This window comes from Embiotoca jacksoni, unplaced genomic scaffold (genome assembly GCF_022577435.1).
Source record: "Embiotoca jacksoni isolate LCO1_2020_lvr unplaced genomic scaffold, fEmbJac1.0.p SCAF_26, whole genome shotgun sequence".
NCBI lineage: Eukaryota > Metazoa > Chordata > Actinopteri > Embiotocidae > Embiotoca > Embiotoca jacksoni.
In genome coordinates, this window is record NW_027185377.1 from 1,822,934 (window position 1) to 1,836,507 (window position 13,574).

The 13,574-nt window shown below is 44.5% G+C and overlaps 1 protein-coding gene across 2 annotated transcripts; it reads right to left on the minus strand.

Annotated features, from left to right (window-relative positions):
• Nucleotides 1-66: 66 nt before the first annotated feature.
• Nucleotides 67-10,854, minus strand: LOC138204644 (protein FAM171A2). 2 transcript variants are annotated; one of them, XM_069160010.1, is made up of 8 exons: nucleotides 10,512-10,854; nucleotides 7,428-7,655; nucleotides 6,302-6,394; nucleotides 5,261-5,419; nucleotides 4,903-5,082; nucleotides 4,583-4,696; nucleotides 4,224-4,371; nucleotides 67-4,042 (listed from the first exon to the last, which is right to left on the minus strand). In XM_069160010.1, exons 1-8 carry the CDS (start codon nucleotides 10,606-10,608, stop codon nucleotides 2,563-2,565), a joined length of 2,499 nt encoding a protein of 832 aa, XP_069016111.1. In that variant the 5' UTR covers nucleotides 10,609-10,854; the 3' UTR covers nucleotides 67-2,562. The 2 variants fall into 2 exon arrangements, with proteins under 2 accessions (XP_069016111.1, XP_069016112.1); XM_069160011.1 differs by having other exon boundaries at nucleotides 4,245-4,371; nucleotides 10,512-10,853.
• Between the last annotated feature and the right edge of the window lie 2,720 nt (nucleotides 10,855-13,574).

The following is a 13,574-nucleotide window of genomic DNA, read 5'->3' on the forward strand; positions in this document are numbered from 1 at the left end:
CAAAAACTAAAAAACACCCCCTAAAATGTTGATAAGTCAACAATAAAATAAACAATAACATAGTCAGACTGTGGGAACAAATTTATTTAAATTTTTTTTCCTCATGTACAGAAAGAATCAATTTACAGTTTACAAACAACTGACCAGGTTTATGACGCAAATGATTTACTGCACATGATGAAGGCCTACAGTTCAGTGCTCCTGACCCTCGCGCACTATCCAAAAATCCAATAAAGCGGGTTGCCAGGTTTTAAACGTGTCCTCTCAGGGATTCAGCTCTCATGTAAATCACGTGTGACGGAAAATAATTCTCTGAAACACAAGTTCACAAAATCTACTGAGAAAAAAAAACCCAACACATCGCTCGTGTAGAACAGAAACAAGCAAGGAAAGCCACAATTGCACAACTCATAATAAGTCCATATCTCAAAAAAACAAATGTACATTTTACAGCAGTGGACGTGACCGTTCAGCAGGAATCGTTTCATAGTCGGTGTTATTCTTCAGACTTTTGTGTTACATCACATTTCTCAGTTTGTACTGTAGGCTAATGACGCAGGCTTTATGAACAGCGAGTGAATGGTGGAACAGGACCGACATGTCAGCATGACTTCTTTACAGCCTTCAAAACATTTCCCCTTAATCGTTTTCACTTCATTTGCAGAAAAACACACCCCGCCCCCCCAAAAAAACCAATTCCATCAGCTTCTTGCAAGTTTTTCTAAACTGGTTTGAGCTTCTTCTTTTTTTTTTTTTTATAAATCTGCAAGATGACAAAGGTTCACAGTTGTTGATGCTTGGTAGGCAGTGGTGATGCTCGTAACGGCGGAGCGTGTTGGTCAGTATGTTATCGCTGTAAACATTTACGACCGGAAGTGAATTTTGTTAGAATTTACTGGATTAAGGGGAGAAAGAAAGTCGGTGTCATCTTCGTAATAACCAAGTTCATTTGGCAACGCCATTCAATGCGTCTGCGAGTCACAAGTTTTGTGCCAAAACATCCTCGTTTATCGTTTCCAAAAAAAAAAAGTTTAGTTTAAAAACACCCTATTCTACACACGTTACATGCACGTCGTATACACATTAAAATCTCATATAATTCGTCATAGCATTTACAAGTTTGGTGAAAAAGAGGATAGATACAAGAAATTAAGATATTCAAGGATGTAACAGCCGCAAGAGAAAAGTTGTCAGTTTTTGGCAGGCATGCTCCCCAGAGTGTTGTTGTTGTTGTTGTTGTTGTTGTTACCACCACAATGCAGTGTGCTTATTATTAGTGCCTGCCGATCTCGAGAGTGTAGTTTAGGTGACGACTAACTGCATTTCAAATAGGGACCGGCATGCCTATCACTCGACCCTATGTGAAAGAAGGCACTTACAGGAGAGAAGTGGTACTACAGGCCCTGTGGACAAACAACCCCCCCGTCCACCTCGGAGAAGATCACGCGAGGAAGTCTTCAAGTAAAGTGGTGTTTTTTGCTGAGCCGTACGCCGGGTCCGCCGGTAAGGGGTCGTCTGCTCAGGAGCCCAAAGAACTGTGAAGGTCGGGGAGGTCTTTTGGTGCCTTCTGTTTATTTCATACATTCATATGCATGCAAACTTTCTATTACCAAATGGTCTTTCGAATGTCTGGGCGTCTATTTACACGACGGGGAAACCCGCTAAGACGTCTCTGCCGGGCCGAAAACAAAAACAAAAAAATCTCTACAACTGGAGAAAAAGGCAAAAATGCGAACTTTTGGCAGAATCGCACAAGTAGATCACCAACGATGAGAGAGGATGACTCGGAAGATGATGGTTCAAATAAGTACTATCTGAATAAGTTAATACAACACATGAACACAGTACAGGAGGAAGAGGAAAGCAAGTACGTCCCTGAAGGAGCAAAATGCAAGTCGCACGTTGGACTCTTAGGAGTTTGCTTCATCCGTTCACAGCGGTTCAAGAAAAGAAATCAGTACAACTGATACGTTCCCTATATATTCTGGCTTTGGGACTCTGTTTCCTTTTTAAAGAAGATTTATCCTACTTACAGTTTAGAAACAAGGGAGTAGACAAGCTCACATGTACCATCAATGTGAGGATTTGTGAAGAATTAGTCCGGGGAAGGAAATCTGACTCACCTAAACACCCATCAATCCCATAAAAAAAATGTCATCCACCTCCAAATACTTTGTAAGTATCAATCAATCAGTTATCAAATCATTAGTAAGTGCTCTATTCTTATATTTTGCTCTATTAAATGGCTATTTCCACAGTCAGTATATGCGACGGCTCAGACGACGGTTCGGTGATGTGATAAGATGACGCGATTCACAACAAAACTGGACAGATTTCAGATCAACTCGGTGGAAAACCGGCGGGATTAACGGACAGTGAGAACACCGGAGTAATCACCAGAAACACAAAGGTCAAACGACAACCTTGAAAAAGGGACCAGTGAAGCAGTGGTTGTGCTTATTGTGATCTCGCTCCTCAGTGAAAACATCCGTGATCGACGTGGAAAGACTCACCTCTGAGAAGACCGTTAAAGGTCCAGTGTTTTCGTCAAGTTCAAAAAGATCACTTCCTGGGGTGGAAGACCATGAGAGGTCTGTCTTCGATCTTTTGCCAGGGGCTCTTCTTGTTCTCGTCCTTGTCGTCAGGGTCGTCCTCGGGACTGGTCATGGAGTCGCGGTGGTTCTCGCTGTTGCTGCTGCGGCTGCTGTTCACGCGACTGCGACCTCTCCTCGGGATGGTGGACCCCCGGGAGGACGGGCCTTCGTCCAGGAGAGGGGTGAGGGAATTCTCCTCGGGCGAGACCGGGCGTCCCTCGCTGCTGCTCGGCTCGCTGTGGTCGGGGTACGCCAGCTTGGAGTAACTCTTCCCGCCGCCGACACCGTGGCCCTTCCGTCCTCCCGTCCCCCAGCGCTCGTCTTTTCCCTTCCGGTTGACCCCCGATTTCCGCTCTTGCGACTCCAGCGGCGGTTCGAGGTTGACGTCTCTCGGCATGCTGCTGGAACCGCCTCCGAATCCTCCGCCGCCGCCGCTGAGGTCGTTCCCGGCATCTATGTAGGAGTGGCGCACATGAGCGTTGTTACGTCCGTCCAGCGAGATGAACCACGCCCGCGGGTGCTGTTTCACGCCCAGCTCCAGCAGCTTCTTCTCCGTCAGAGCCTGCAGCTCTCCGTTCATCTGAGCCATGGTGGAGTCATTGAAGAGCACGGGGATGGTCACGGGTCCACCGGAGGAGTCCGATGCCCAGCTGGGCTCCTCGGAGTCGTCCCCTTGGGATCCACCTTGCTGCTGCTGTTGGCCTTGTTTCTGGGAGTGGTGGTGATGGTGCTGCTGGCCTCCTCCCATCTGCGCACCATCTTTGTCTTGGTCCTTCGGGTCCTTGCCGTCTTTAGAAAACTCAGTCGGCAGGCGCATGTAGTGGGCCGGGATAACCAGGGTTGGCACCATGCTCCGATACATGTTCTCCTTCATCTGGTCGATGGAGCTGCAGAAGATGATCTGACCCGGCTGGGTGTTGAGCGAGGTGGGTCTGGCGAGGCTGTCCGCCGCCGCCGCCGAGTACTCTGGAGGTTTGTCGGACTGGCTGGGCACGTAGCCTTGGAAGCGAGGTGGGGACGGAGGATCGGAGGAGTATCCTCGATTGTCGTTGGCGTTGTGGTGTCTGTGGTACTCCGACTCTTTGCCCTCTTTGGGGCTGTAGCTCCGGTTGTAGTCTTCGTGCAGCAAAGGGTTGTCCAAGTTGTTGGTCTCCGTGGCACGTGTAACCTTCATGGGGAAGCTTTCACCCCGCTGGGAGCCTGAGGCGTTTTTTCCCTTGGCGTGTCGCAGCATGTGGGCTGGAACGTGCTTGGTTAAGTCCTCCCTTGGACTCTGGTAGTCCCGAGATGGCGACATTTCAGATTTGTCATTGGAGGGGCCTGATTCAGCGTGTCCTCCACAGATCAGATTCAGGCGTGACGTGGACGTACCCTGGTCTCTCTTGGCACCATTGATGTTGGATGTGTGGGGTTTGCCTTGCTGTCGACGAGGTTTCAAACACTTACGCCTGGAAAGGTGAAGAAGAAACAGAAAGTCAGAGGTCACAAGAAACAGCTGGTATCTGCTCTAATCCAATGAGAACCAGCTGTTTAAATCCGCATTGACGCTGAATTAGTTGCAGTTGTCACCAGAAAAATTCAGTTTGAAATATGTAATTGTTGCTACTAATAGAAACCTAAACCTGAGACCTGCGCCTACGCTCCCCACACCTGCAGTAGTAGAGCAGCACACAGAGCAGGATGAGCACCAGCAGGGCCAGCGAGGCCAGGATGGAGAGCAGGAAGAGGGTGTGGTAGGTGGTGATGTCCCTCAAGCCTGGATGAGACAGACCCAAACCTGCAGAAAGACCAGAAAACCATTTCAGCTTCATTCTTTTGCACTTTACGTCCCCACTGCACCGTTCGCCCTCCATTTAATACCCCGACTATATTCAGTTTCTCTTTCCCCTCCGAGCACGAGAAGGAAGGTTTGCTGACACGGCAGCAACACTAAAAATGAAACAACAGAGCCAGCGGCAGAGAGCGGAGGTCGAGATGAGTTATAGTACCTGAAGATGCAGGAAAGGCAGCCAACCAGTAACCCATCTGAGGGACCACCACGTTCCACACGAACTGTGTGCCTTCCTTTTTGATGTAGCCGGTCCCGTTTCGAACCCACAGCCCTGTAGGAATGAAAAAAAACAACAATCAACACATACGTACAGCCTCAGAAAACAGTCCAAATATAATCCTACATGCTGCACGTTTTAGTAACCATGGTTTTCTACAGATGTTGTATTTCAGGAAAGGAAAGTCGTTATATAAGCTGTAGTCGGTTCTTAGTGTCCAGCTGTTCCACAGCATCTATGATTTATGTGTTTGTACTTACCCGTCTTTGGCTGATACAGCCAAGCAGGCACGCTGGTGGCCATCCTGTTTCGAGTGTCGGACGGCAGCGGCACGGAGATGTGGATCGGATCCGTGACCTGGATCGCACCGCCATCTCTATCGAGGAGCTGAACGCTGACCACCGCCAGCGCTGTCAAGTCTGTCCAACCTGTTTCTGCACCTGAACGGGAAAAAAAACAAAATCATAGAAATTAGATTAAACTTGAGAGTTTTATGGCGTAAACCAGCACCAGTGTTTTCTGGTACAGTAGGCAGAATAATTTGATTTCCGTGTGTGTCACCCAACTTTCAACCAAACAGTAGATCCCTGAACACTGATTCGTGCGACAGACTCTGACCTGAGCTGTTGGTCTCTTGGCCCAGCAGGAAGGGGAAACCACCAATCTCGTACTGACTCCTGGCGGTGGTCAGCGCAGCGGACAGCGACGTGTAGTTAGAGCTGGACGGCAGCTGGATGGACTTCCTCTGGAGCTGCACCAGCGGCTGGTTACGCGCACCTGAAAAAAAAAAACAATCACACCTCCAGTATATCAATCCAACAACCACTGAATGTAGTTTTTTAAAAAGGTGTAAACATTACTATTGTCTGAGTGGATTTTAGTGGCTGGGATTAAGTTGTATTGGTAGAAACTGTAACAAAGTAGTGTCAGCAGCAGGAAGTATGACACGGTCATCCGGCGGTGAAATCTGCGTGGGACTACGGAGGGGGAGGAGAGGTGTGAATCTGTCATCGCTCTTTGCTGGAGATGGACTAATTTAAGACGTGATAAGAGAATCACTGTTGACGGGTCAAGCTGAACTCTCCAGACAACCAAAACGGGCCCGACTTCATTCAACCCTCTGAACTCATTTTTCACTGCAGCAGCAGCAGCTCCTGCACATTTTAATTACAGAACCCAGTCATGGCTCGAAGGAGGGAGAACTTCAACATGTTTTTTGTGCAGTGTAACAGTTATAATGTCATAAATCATTAAAGAAGAAAAAGCTTTAATGAACTAAACTACATTTTTCCTACAAGTGTTGTTGGGCGGGTGGGGTGTGTGTGTGTGTGGGGGACGGGGGGGGCGGGGGGCTCTTCATGCTATACACAACCTCGAAAACCTTTTTTGTACTCTCTGTGTTTTTTCCTCTGAGCTGCAGTCCGGTCAAAAGTTCACAATTCTGGCTGATAAATGGAGGAATTTTGGTGATTTATTATTTTTTAAAGAGAAAACATTCCTTTCAAACCTGCCGGAGTTCAAAGGTTAATGAATCTAAATTTTGCATTATGGACAGCGATCACAAACTCTGAGTCTGTTCCTTGAAAATAGCTGATAATCCTAAACCCGAGTATAAATGATAACGATAGATAATAATCGGACTTCTTCATCGTTTCTTACCCGGTGACCCCGACAGCACCTGCAGGACGTCATCGTACAGAATCAGAGTTCCCGGCCTCTGAACGAGGAGGTACAGGCTGACTGAAGCATACACTGAAAAACAAAGAGACGTTCAAAAGAAAGCAGCAGATTTTATCAAAAAATTTTCTGCTTGAAAAAAAAACATGCCTCGGTGACAGCTTCACCATGTGAGGCCGAAGGGAACAGCCCCGGGGTGCATGAATCACAGACACTTTGCAGGATTTTAAATACAATAAGTCTTCTTGTTCTTATCACTAGGCCTGAGATAGACCTGAGAAACTCCAGCACAAAATCTTTAGTCATTAGTACTTCTCTGCGTCTCGAGTTCAGCCGTCCGAAGTGCACGACCCTTTGCAATTTTCTCAAAATGGCAGCAGCAGGTCTTCAGTTAGAAAACGACTTTTGATGACAATGATGCAATTTAATAGCAATACTGGCTAGAGTATGAAATAATGCTGGAATCCCCCCGAGACTGCAACAAGGCTGAGAACTAGTTCATTTTTCTGTAACTCCAAGCGGCATGTGACAATAATTTTAAGTAATTTAATAAAAAAAAAAATAATGCAACCTCGACTGTGATGAGTGGCAGAAATTTGATAAATTGACCTTCTCTAGTTTTGACCGCAGCAAAGACTCAAATCACTGATAGAAATCACTCTCAGACATTAGTGGTCTTGTTTTCTGGATGTTTTTTTTCCAATGAGAATGCATTCAGCAGAGCCGCCGACCTTCTGATGACCCACTTACAATCCTGTTTGTTCTCTACATCAAAGTGTTAATTAAAGAAAGAACAATTATAGATTAACGAGTGAAAATCGAAATTCTTTTGCTAAAATCGACAGGTTTCCTTTATGAGACGATGAGCTCGAGTTCGCTGCAGGTCGGATGCTGCTGCTGACTGACACGCCACTAAAGTGCTTGAACAACCTCCTGCATCATCGGAGTGTAACGCGTCCTGACAGCCCTCCACCAGACACAAAAACATTCAGAACTGACATCCCCGCCTACAGCAGGCAGGAAAGCATATTTAAGACTTTTACGAAATTCTCTTTTTCGTAAAGAGATATTACAAGAGCGACAGGAAGTGAAAGCGCTGTGGACTTACGGGGGATGCGGCTGGAGTGCCACGGCACCGAGTTGGTGACGTAGTCTTGTTTGGAGGCCGTGATGATGACCCATGTCCCCGCGCGGTACAGGAAGCTGACTCTCACGACGCCGTCGCTGCCGGCGCGGCTGGACGCCAAGACGGTCTGATTACCCTGGACCTCCACCTGGGCGTCCGCCAGCGCCGACAGGTCGCTGTTGTCGAACACCTGCACTTTTATTTGCACCTCTGAAAGAACCAACAGAGAGAGAGAGGGCCAGTTAGGAAGTGTATTCTATATTGAATGTAACAAACGTTCATTTATATGGAAAAGTCCCACATTATAGCTTTAAAATAAAAAAAAGTGGATAATCAACTTATAAAACGAATAGTTTTTTTGGCGATATTTCTTGTTCCATCACGTCAGAAGCTGAGCTGTATTTACTCGTCTTGTGTCGTCTGATTAAACTCTTCGTTTTGAAGCAGTAATTACACTCAAGTACGACTCGATTTATCAAGTCCCGCTTGGCTGTCTGAGAATGAAGACATCATTATGATGTCGTCCAGAATGACCCACAAAGTGAGGGCACCGCGTTAGCATGAAACATCCTCACATACAGCGTAGACCCTCAACACTGAAACAACATACATATTTAAAAATATAAAAAAATAAGAATTTTATACTTTAAATTTTGTCACTACAGTTCCCATATTCTGGAGGGATTACAGGATGTACAGTAAATTAGCCACCAAGTTTTGTTTTGCTTATCTTTTCGTATTTGAGCAAATCGCATCATTAAAATTGGCCGAATGATCTATTAGCAGCTCCTGTTTGTAATGTAAACATGGACGTACAGATTACCGTCACTGGATCTCTGGGATACTGAAGAAAACATAAAAACGTAAAGATTCTCAAGCAGGTTCTGAGGTGACAAGGCGGATCTTTTATCTATGATTTCTAAGTGCGTGCAAACATTTATGAGACAATGACATCATCAGGAAGTGTCACATTGACTTTATAATCATATATATTAGTGTGCGTATGAAACATTTGACTGAAGAAGAAGATATTTGAATGCAGTCGATGCTGAGGGTTTTAAAATGTGTTGCTGCTGGTGCCGACCAATCATTTCCTGCAAAGATGGCATATTGTTATGATGATGATGATGTTTGTGGTCATCGCTGACACACCCTTAATAAATCCACTGGCTTGTAAATCCACTGGGCTGTTTCTGCCCCTTCATCCTCATGTGGTTGTTTTTTTTCGTGCGGGGACATTTTGTCTCTCATCTCGCCTCTCGGGACGGCGTCGATGTGGGTCACGCTGGGGATGTTTCCATGGTTACACGCTGACACTCCATAAAAAGCTGACTTGTTTTTCTTCCTCGCTTGGCCCGGTCCCCTCACAGGCCTGCGGCGACAAACCCCTCCATGCAGAACTTTCTTTCTGAGGCAGCAGCTAAAGCTAATGGCTGATAATACGCAGCATATGTGTGTGTGTGTGTGTGTGTGTGTGTGTGTGTGTGTGTGTGTGTGTGTGTGTGTGTGTGTGGGCGGTGTTTGTGTGTTCATATCCACCGTTCATGGATAAACGCGGTCACCCATTACCATAATTGGTTCAATAAAAGGCTCCCTTGTGTCTGTGTGTGGAGAGGATTTCCTCAATCTGGGCTCCACACTTGAAACACTGTGAAGCGGCTCCATTGACAGAAACACTGAGAGTCACAGATCCTGGGAGGCTTCACTCCCTCCAAGTCCTTCAGCACAGACTTACTGGAGAATAAAACCTCTCTACAGTCAGCGCGGCCACTTTACCGGCCCGAGAAACATCATTTAAAATATTATACTCTACATATCGCTGCTGTGCAAAATGTGCTGTTTTCTTGAATTGGTTTGCAACAGCTTGTAAATACATGGTAGTCAGGAGAAGTGCTGAGATGTGCGAAAACACACCAGAGGTGTCAATTAATTGACGATTTACTCAGGAAAGAAGTAGCAGAGGAGCAAAAATCAATAAACATTTAACGGACAAAACTGCCTTTAAAAGAAGTGGTGGAAGTCGTATTCAGATGTTTTACTTGAGGAAATGAACAATGCTGCAGCAGAAATATTCCATTATGACTGAAAATAAAAGTCTTGTCAGCAAGTTGTACTTATAAAACATAAAACGTCAGATACAGGAGCTAAACCTGATCGATTAATGTGCTTTTAAACCCTGTTTGCAGCTTATTTTGTAATAATACTCTATATTTTATGAACTGATTCCATGTTTAGTTTGTAAAATCTGATCCTGCAGATTAAATATTGCTCTAAAATCAAAATATTAGAGTAAAAATCTCAATATTTTCTTATTGAAAGTAGTCCAATAGAAAAATAAAGTGACAAAATGAAAGCAGTCAAAGTACAAGTGATGACTGTACTTGAGTAAATGTGTTTAGTTCTGTCTGTGACCATCCATGCATCTCAAAAATAGCCCTCAGGCATGCATAATGCAACGTAATTATATAATGTCCTTCAAAATACACACAGCACAATATAAACAGTGGAAGATGTGAAGGCTGCTGCTGCTGCATCCTTTATTCCTCAGGAGACACGTTGTTCTGCAGGCAGGTGCATTTTTTTTTTTTTCCCCCCTTCAGGGTCTTATTATTAAATGCAGAAATGTGCTGGTGACCGACTGACACGTTGTTTTTTTTAGGACCTGCAGGCCAACGCCGGTCAACACAGTCATTAATGGTGCACAGCAACAATGACATGAAGGCCTGCAGCTTCACAGCAAGTCAGGCCCCGAGAAAAGGCCTGCGCTCAGATCACTGCTCTCCAAATCACATCTGCACAGCACCGGAGCACAATCACCTCACGAGCGCTACCGTGTCTCTCTCTGTATCTATAGCTCTCCATCTATACCGTCAAAAACAACCTCAATCGGCGGAAAACGCCTCTAAAAGCCTTCCCCTGAAATCCACCTCCCTTCAAACGAGAGCGCAGCGCTACAGCCATCGAGCGTTTTGTCGACAAAAGCCATAAAAATGCAACCACTCCCATCTCCTCATTGTGCTGCACCCCCCCCCCCCCCTCTCCCCACCACCCGTATGGCGAGCTTACCAAATGCTCCCTGATCTGGAAGAGATTTGGCCAGCGCCTCACGGAGCGCGCACACCGACACGAGCAGGAGCAAACGAGAGATGCAGTTGGGTCGCATCCTTGCAAAGCTACATCTCTGAGTCGCAGGTCGTCGGCCGGGTGTCCGTGAGTTCCTCCCCGCCGACGGTGAGCGCTTCTCCAGCCGCCTTCAGACGTCGCTCGGTAGTCGGGCTTTGAATGGAGCCGAGATGCTGCCGACTGTGTGGGCTTCGCCTTGTTTTTATTGTCTGCGAGGTGGGCAGGAAAAAAAGAGCGCGACGTTTCCCTCTGCTGATCTTAAGTGGAACAGCGACTCCAGCTTCATCCGATGTGGACCGGAGACTTCCTGGAAATGAACCTATGACGCTGCACGCAGTTATCAAAGCTCCCTGGTTCACTCCTACTTCTGATAAATCACAGTTTTTCATTTAAGGAGTTCTGTCAGGTCTCCATCCTCCATCTTGTAAAGACCTCTATCTTTTTCGTTTTTTCATCAAATTAATCATTTTATATATATATATTCAAATATTCATATTTGAGGTTGCTACCAGAGAATTCCTGCCATGTTTGCCTGAAAAAATAGTTTAAACTAGAAATAAATGATCATCTCTTATTTTCTATTTTTTAATAAATTTGTGCCTCTGATTTAGAATATCAACTCTTCCGAGGTTTCCGTTGTCACTTTCTAACCCTGAGGTTGAAGACGGACCCCTTATTTTAAATCTTATTTTAAAAATATTCATCATTTCATAACACCTAGAAAACCATTTACAAGACAACATTATACCATCAGAAGAACCGTCAAGCTATAACACGTCAACTTTTTTTTTTTACTAAGGTTGAGTTTTATTGTATTTTTGGATGTCAGTATACATGTAATATAACACTGGTTCTAAAGAACAATGAGTGCAACAAAGAAAATCATTATAATTATAATAAAGAGAACATGACTTGACAATGTTTTAGATATATTCAAATATTTTACTGAAGGAAAATTGCCATTTCACAGCAAAACAAAGATCATTAGTTCAAATAAAATAATTCATAGCAAAGTTAAGAGATAACAAAATGATAAACGTTACATCGTACATGTTACGTTTTCTGTTATAAATAAAAGTACCATCAAATAAATTGGACAAGAACTTTAAATTGTGATCTTTTGAAGAGGATTAGTTATACATGAGTTTCTCAGTGCGGATGAGTGTTTGTCCTGTCGGTGTTTTTGCAGCTGAAACGGTGAAGAAAGTCCGTTTAAGTCTGTTGTGGATAAAATGTGCGTCTTTGGTCTGTTACTCACATCAGAGCTGAGGTTTACAGATGGGTTTAGTGCTGGATTTTTTTGTTTTTTCCTTCGATCCAAGTTTCTCTCTGCCTACTTTCACCGCTCAACAACAGCAGCTGGTCGTCATATTTATCATTTTTATTATTTAATTAAAAAGTCATCTTGCACCAGGATTTTATTCCTGGCAGCGCAGAGATGTGTTTGTAGATTTATTGTTAGAAAAAAAAAAGAAAGAAGAGAAACAGTTGCACACTTGGCTCTGTGGTGTTTCATATTCATTACAGAAATTCAATCTCCTGCCTGTGTGGCTGTTAGAGCTTCTTTAGATGGAGTCAGCTCAGAGTATTTTATTTTGTAGATGTCTAAAACTAAACGTTGATAACATCAACATGGACACTTCAAAATACAATATGGTAACATATTAAACACCTCATTCAGCTGCTAGTTGTAGATAAAGACTTAATTAATTGGTTATAATTCAGTATATAATGTAATTGCGCAAAACTTTGGTTTTAGGACAAAAAAACCTCTAAGACTTCTTGTGTTTATTGCTAATTAAACTTGTCATGCTGACCTGCAAGCTGATTGGTTGATCCAACTTCCTGTTTGGACTAGAGATGTGCATTTCAAGCAAAAATACTATTCAATATTTGGTGGGAACTTTTTAAATATTATTTGAAGACCTCCTTTCCCAGCTCGTCCAAATATGGTCACTTCCTGCTCCAAACCGCTCCGAACTATCAAAGATGGCGCCGGCCAAATTCCGAACTCGAGGCTTCGTAACGGCCGTTCACAAAGCAACAGATGATGTCACCGCTGGTCGCCGCTTGGTCCAACATGACCTCATCTGTGATGGCTCCTGGATTCAAACTTCATCGTCCTGCACGACAGTCCGTGACTTACGCCACCGATTCTCACGCCTACACAGCGCCAGGCGTAGCTATTACACGTTTTGCTGTACTGGACAGGCGTGTCTATTACACGCCTCAAACAAAGTTCAGAGCACTTGGCATCATAAAGGAGACCTCCATGATATCTGGTTTTGATGTTGTGACTAATCAGTGTCACTGCTTCGGGGTAAAACTAATTTGTTCTCTGCAGCATTCTCCTCTTTTTAATGTCTTTCTAATGGCCTAATAAAGAAAGTGGGCTTTGGAAGTTTGCCAGCTCGTGCTTCGAACATATTAAAATAGATTAAAGCGGCCTGCTGACAGATTTTAAAGATACACGGTACGATACATGTATAATCCCGTAATTAAAGTGATGTCCGTACATGACATTCCTCCGCAGTCGGATCAGGAACCAACCGTGAATCAGCAGGAGATGCTGGAAGCTCCCTTTGCTGAACAATCGTCCGTTGTTCTCCTCACGGTCCCTTCACATGGCTGTCATTGCAAATATCTGATGTTCCAGAAAGCTGGGCAGCGAAGAGCAGGAACATGGCATCAATTAAACAGTGAAGGAAAAGAACAAACATCTCAAAGTCAACGCACGTCAGGCGTCTTGTTAGGATCAACTGCTGTCATGTACCGATAGTCACAGTCCATCGAAAGCAGATGTTTAAAGGGTCTGATTCAGAAAAGCTGCGGGAGAAATAATAACACGGAAACTAGAAGACGCCGTGAAATTTATAATACCAGCATGTATTCTTTTCCCTTTTGAAAGTCACACTGAAATTCAGGTGGTTTGAATTAACAAATTGTTCCATATCTGTTATATAAAACGCAATTGGTGCCTTTTTTTTTTTTTTTTTAAAGGTTCAG

Excerpts from the sequence above, each read along its gene's own strand:
- LOC138204644 (XM_069160010.1), bottom strand. The coding sequence starts at position 10,608 with ATGCGACCCAACTGCATCTCTCGTTTGCTCCTGCTCGTGTCGGTGTGC. Across the intron at positions 5,420-6,301 it reads GGTGCTGTCGGGGTCACCGG|GTGCGCGTAACCAGCCGCTG; the intron begins GTAAGAAACGAT and ends TTTTTTTTTCAG. Across the intron at positions 4,697-4,902 it reads GCTGTATCAGCCAAAGACGG|GGCTGTGGGTTCGAAACGGG; the intron begins GTAAGTACAAAC and ends TCATTCCTACAG.